The sequence below is a fragment of the Protomyctophum bolini genome (assembly GCF_963924005.1).
Source record: "Protomyctophum bolini genome assembly, chromosome: 18".
In the NCBI taxonomy this organism is placed as follows: domain Eukaryota; kingdom Metazoa; phylum Chordata; class Actinopteri; order Myctophiformes; family Myctophidae; genus Protomyctophum; species Protomyctophum bolini.
In genome coordinates, this window is record NC_137879.1 from 20,640,331 (window position 1) to 20,645,330 (window position 5,000).

The following is a 5,000-nucleotide window of genomic DNA, read 5'->3' on the forward strand; positions in this document are numbered from 1 at the left end:
GGAGACGGCCAAGTGACCATTGCGGTTTCCCCCCCCCGAACCTCTTCTTTGAGCTCCAACGACTGCCAAAACATATAACAACCAAGCAGACTGGCCTCAACTCTGACCCCCACTGTTTTCAGGGGTATTTGAAACTTTGTTTTGTTTGGTTTTAGGCTTTGGTGCCTTTATTGATATAGTTATGAAGACAGACAGGAAAGAGGGAGAGAGAGATGGGGAGAGACATGCCGCAAAGGTCGTCATGAACGGGACTCGAACATGCAGGCCAGAGACTATGTGGCATGAGCCTGGACCGCTAGGCCAGCGGGTGCCCCATTTGAAACTTAACATGGGTAGAGGATCTGTTTTTGTCCAAATGGACACAAACCCCCAAAATAATTTTGCGACCCCCAGGTTGAGAACCCATGGTCTAGAAAACCAATTAACCCCAGGTTGAGAACCCATGGTCCAGAAGACCAACTAACCCCAGGTTGAGAACCCATGGTCCAGAAGACCAACTAACCCCAGGTTGAGAACCCATGGTCCAGAAGACCAACTAACCCCAGGTTGAGAACCCATGGTCCAGAAGACCAACTAACCCCAGGTTGAGAACCCATGGTCCAGAAGACCAACTAACCCCAGGTTGAGAACCCATGGTCCAGAAGACCAACTAACCCCAGGTTGAGAACCCATGGTCCAGAAGACCAACTAACCCCAGGTTGAGAACCCATGGTCTAGAAGACCAACTAACCCCAGGTTGAGAACCCATGGTCCAGAAGACCAACTAACCCCAGGTTGAGAACCCATGGTCCAGAAGACCAACTAACCCCAGGTTGAGAACCCATGGTCTAGAAAACCAACTAAACCCAGGTTGAGAACCCATGGTCTAGAAGACCAACTAACCCCAGGTTGAGAACCCATGGTCCAGAAGACCAACTAACTAACCACTGTTGTTTAATGTCTGCTGTGTTGCTTATACCTTTCAGGGCGGGGCTTAACCTGCTGGAGGAAAAGGCACGGAAAAAACTGACCAATCATGGCTTCAATGGCCTCACCACTGCACAGGTTGGTTCCTCCCCCTAAGCTTCCCATTGGATCATTCACAGACACTGACAGCTGCTTCCTGACTGATTAGAACCACAGCAAACACTTTACTGTTCATATTTCAGTATCTTATTATGTTAAGCAATTACACGTTATTAGCATTTATATTACCTTTGCATAGGTTAATGTAAAGGCTTGTAGGCTATACTAAGATAAAGCTACTGAAGACCAGAAATCTGACTTTAACGGTGGGCTATTAAAGTGACATTATTCTTGTAAAATAAGTGTTAAATAGCTCTATATTCTGATAGTAATCTAATCATTGCTTTGGAGTGTTTATTCAGTCTCCCTGTCTCTCCAGCTCTTCAGTAAAAAAGAAAATGCATTTTCAGGGTTGGGATACCAATTTTATCAGCAGAAGATAATTAATATAGGATACGGGATAGACAAGTGAAATTGGAAGCGATATAGCCTACAAACTGGAACCCTATCATGTTGAAGCTGATAAAACGTCCCCTCAGCGCGGCACAGAGTGCCGTGCTACAAGCTTGTAGATCTGCAAAAAAAAATGGAATCGTGAAAATGTGACGCAAATCTTTGAATATATTATGTTCTTTCAGAGCAAACGTTTTAACTCAAATCTCTGCTTCTGGGGGGGTTCCTGGAATTGCATATTTCCAGATGGGGGTCCACAGCCAAATACAGATCATTCTGGGGGTCCTTGACATAAAAAAGGTCGAGAACCACAGACATAGAAACATGGGGTTTTCAGAAAACTGTTAGGATTTAGTAGCAATTTATTTAAGAATCGGCCTCAGGTCTATACTCTAAATGGGTTAACAACCACTCCTCTTATATCTTTTGTCCACTCTCGGTCTCTTCTGCATCCATCTAACCCCCTCTCTCCACCACCCCACCCCTCCCTCCTCCATCAGATGAAGGCCCGTTGCAAGCAGAGAGGTCGCCCCAGCACCCTCAGCTCCCGGCTGGCCAGGAGGGTGACCCAGCTGAAGGCCCAGAGAGGTGCCCCGTCAGCAGGCATGCTGCGCTGCAGAGGAGCCCCTGGGGCTAGAGCCGGCTCCGAGAGCCACCGCAGGCACGGTGACACAGGTGGGAACAGGAGGAATTGGCGCACGCACGCACGCACGCACGCACACACGCACGCACGCACGCACACACGCACGCACGCACACACACACACACACACACACGCACGCGCGCGCGCGCGTTCTAAATAGCATACCTGCGTTGTCCTCTTGCAGCTGAGTCACCACACTCCCACCAGGATTGGGCAGCCAATCAGGCAGTGAGGAGAAAGAGAGGTCGTAAGCCGAAGGTTCTTATGGGCGGAGCCCCAAACAGAGTCCACCAAAGAGGGGGTGTGGCCTCTGAGAAGCAGGAAGTGAGAGAGGAGGAGAAAAGTGACAGCGAGAGCTCAGGACAAGGTGGGCAATAATTATATAGAATACATTACAGAACATACTGATGTGAAACACATTTTAGAATGACTAGGTAAAATTCAAGGTGCATGTTAAGTGTTGCTTCTGCAACAACGTTAGTTCAGAACGGCAAGGCTTTGCGAGTTATGTGTGAGCTTGTACGTGTGTGCATGTGTGCGTCTGTGTGTGTACATGTGTGCATGCGTGTGACTCAGTGCGTGAGTCAGTCTTGTGCAGGTCTACTGTGCACTACTGCGTGACTCTGGGCTTGCGGACACATGCGAGTGTCTGCCATGTGCGCGCGCATCTAGCAACGTCTGGAAGTGAGATGTCTGCCTCCTTCCTTCTTACTACCCCACCCACCCCCCCTCCCTCCCCAGCTCGTCTGTCACACCGTTAAAAGCGTTAACGACTCGCCGAAGGCATGCAGTGCCCCCACCCACAACCACCACCGCCGCCACTAGTACCTCGCCGTAATGCGAGCCCCACTCTTCAGCCCCTTTTAGAATGTCACACCCCTGTCTTCCCTGCCAAAATGAACACCCCCCTCCCCTCAGACGCCTGGAGTGGAGAAGGCATGGTGATATCCCTCCTAGCCGAGCGGCTGACTTTTTAAATGAACACCCCGTGGAAGAGACAGCGGCTGAGATTAAGTTAACACAAGTATTCAGACCCAACGCTCCTCCGACTGGCCCCGCGGCCTTGACAGAAGTAGTAGTGGAGTGCGTGCGTGCGTACGTGCGTGTGTGCGTGCGTGCATGCGTGCATGCATTCGTGCATACGTGCGTGCGTGTGCGCGAAAGAGAGAGAGAGAAAGGGAGAGTGTTGACTAGAACACCATGTAAGTGACAAGTGTGTCATAGACGTGTCGACATCTGACACGACCCTCGCAGTCAGCAACACGCAGCTGCCAATAAAGATCTCTGTGTGTTTGCGCGCGAACATGCATGTGTGCATTCGTTTGTAAGTGTGTGCATGTGTTAGTGTGTGTGTGTGTGTGCCCGCTCGCACACTCACATACACATGTAAGTGTGCATGCACGTGTGTGTGTGTGTGTGTGTGTGTGTGTGTGTGTGTACACACAATGAAGTGACATTTGGTTTCCCTGGACTGCAGTTAAGGAACAGGCCAGGCATTATAGGGTGGCCATTAAGGCGTCTTGGCTCCCTACGGTCCTGGTCACACGGTGTGACAAATGCCTCACTTTAAAAAAGCCACAGAGAGCCATTTGATTGAGTCCAAGCCAATCGACGAGGCATCTCCCTCCTCGTACTTCCAATAGTTGTGTTTATGATCATGTAAGGTTAGCCGCGGGTTTGCGAGCTCGACTGTAGATACTAACGGCGTATTGAGAGCCCGCTGTCGATACGTCTTATCAAGTGAGTTCCCGGGCATTAGGCGACCACGCTGCCATTTTGATCACTGGACGCTTTCCCGATTGACCATATTGACATTCTGATCCCCACAGAGGAGGAAGAGGAGGTTAGCTACGATAGCGAAGATGGAACTGGTGACATCAAGATGACCTCGTCCTCTAGAGAAGCCCTGTCGAACCCTTCGGCTGTTGGCACTTTTTCGTCACTGTCCACCCAGCTCCAAGCCAATCAGAAAGACAGGAACAAGAGACCAGCTCCTCCAGGTGAGATCCAAAATGCAGAATGATAAAAAATGAATGGTAATACCGCCTTTATATTAAGCCTAAATAAAATAACAGTTGTACATAATTGAATCATGTAAAGTTATATCTCATAGAGTATAACCTCATTTATCTGAACCCCACGGGAATGAAGGTGATTCAATTCAAGTGAAATATTTGGATGACCAAATGAAAATACAGTTATTTTTAATTAAGGCAAAGCATTTATTTGTTAGGAGATTAGAGAAATATGGTAATGGTTTTCAGCAATCTCTCTGGTTAAGTGGAAGCAACCAGCTACTAGTGCACATGTTTGACCAGTAAACTCTTATCAGGTAGTGAGAAAATAACGTTAGCGACGTTGTCCCCCCAGGCGTTTTGACTGCGCCCACTGCAGATCCCAGGAAAAGAGCTCCGGGTAGACCCTGCCTTGTCACCACAGACAGGGGACGTCCAGACCAGCTGGGGGCTAAGGGAGTGTCTCTGCCCAGCTGGGGTGTTCCGGCAATGGGCAGCGTCCTCGGAGACGGCCGGGGGACCCAAGGGACCCTGGCAGAAGCCAACCGGACCAACAAGGAAGCCTTCAGGAAAATCTTGGGTGCACAAGGCACTCTGGGAGAGGTGAGCAATTGTATAGCAATTGTAAGGTTGTATTTTATCTGAAATGTTTCTGTTAATACAAAAAACTTACCTCAATAACTCTTATATATATACCCTTTCTACAAGCTTTTACAAAATGTAACATTTCAGTGTTTTCCATTGGTTTGCGGGTGTCACTAACCTGTTATGGATGGTATTCTTTGCTACAGAGGAGAGGCTTCTGGGTGGAGAGCCAGAGAGACGACAACTCCAGGGGCCGAAGGAGCCGTATCAAGCAGGTAAAGAACTGGGGAAGCTGGGAA

The 5,000-nt window shown here is 49.0% G+C and overlaps 1 protein-coding gene across 2 annotated transcripts in view; it reads left to right on the forward strand.

Moving 5' to 3' along the window:
• Positions 1 to 5,000, forward strand: part of LOC308333499 (BAH and coiled-coil domain-containing protein 1-like) — a 24,603-nt gene that overhangs the window by 4,989 nt on the left and 14,614 nt on the right. The window contains exons 2-7 of one of the 2 annotated variants that reach the window (XM_080789952.1): positions 966 to 1,044; positions 1,959 to 2,133; positions 2,286 to 2,468; positions 3,931 to 4,101; positions 4,472 to 4,719; positions 4,908 to 4,976. In XM_080789952.1, the coding sequence (XP_080646078.1) occupies positions 966 to 1,044; positions 1,959 to 2,133; positions 2,286 to 2,468; positions 3,931 to 4,101; positions 4,472 to 4,719; positions 4,908 to 4,976 (925 nt within the window). The remainder of the gene's footprint in view (positions 1 to 965; positions 1,045 to 1,958; positions 2,134 to 2,285; positions 2,469 to 3,930; positions 4,102 to 4,471; positions 4,720 to 4,907; positions 4,977 to 5,000) is intronic. The other variant, XM_080789953.1, reaches the window with a different exon arrangement.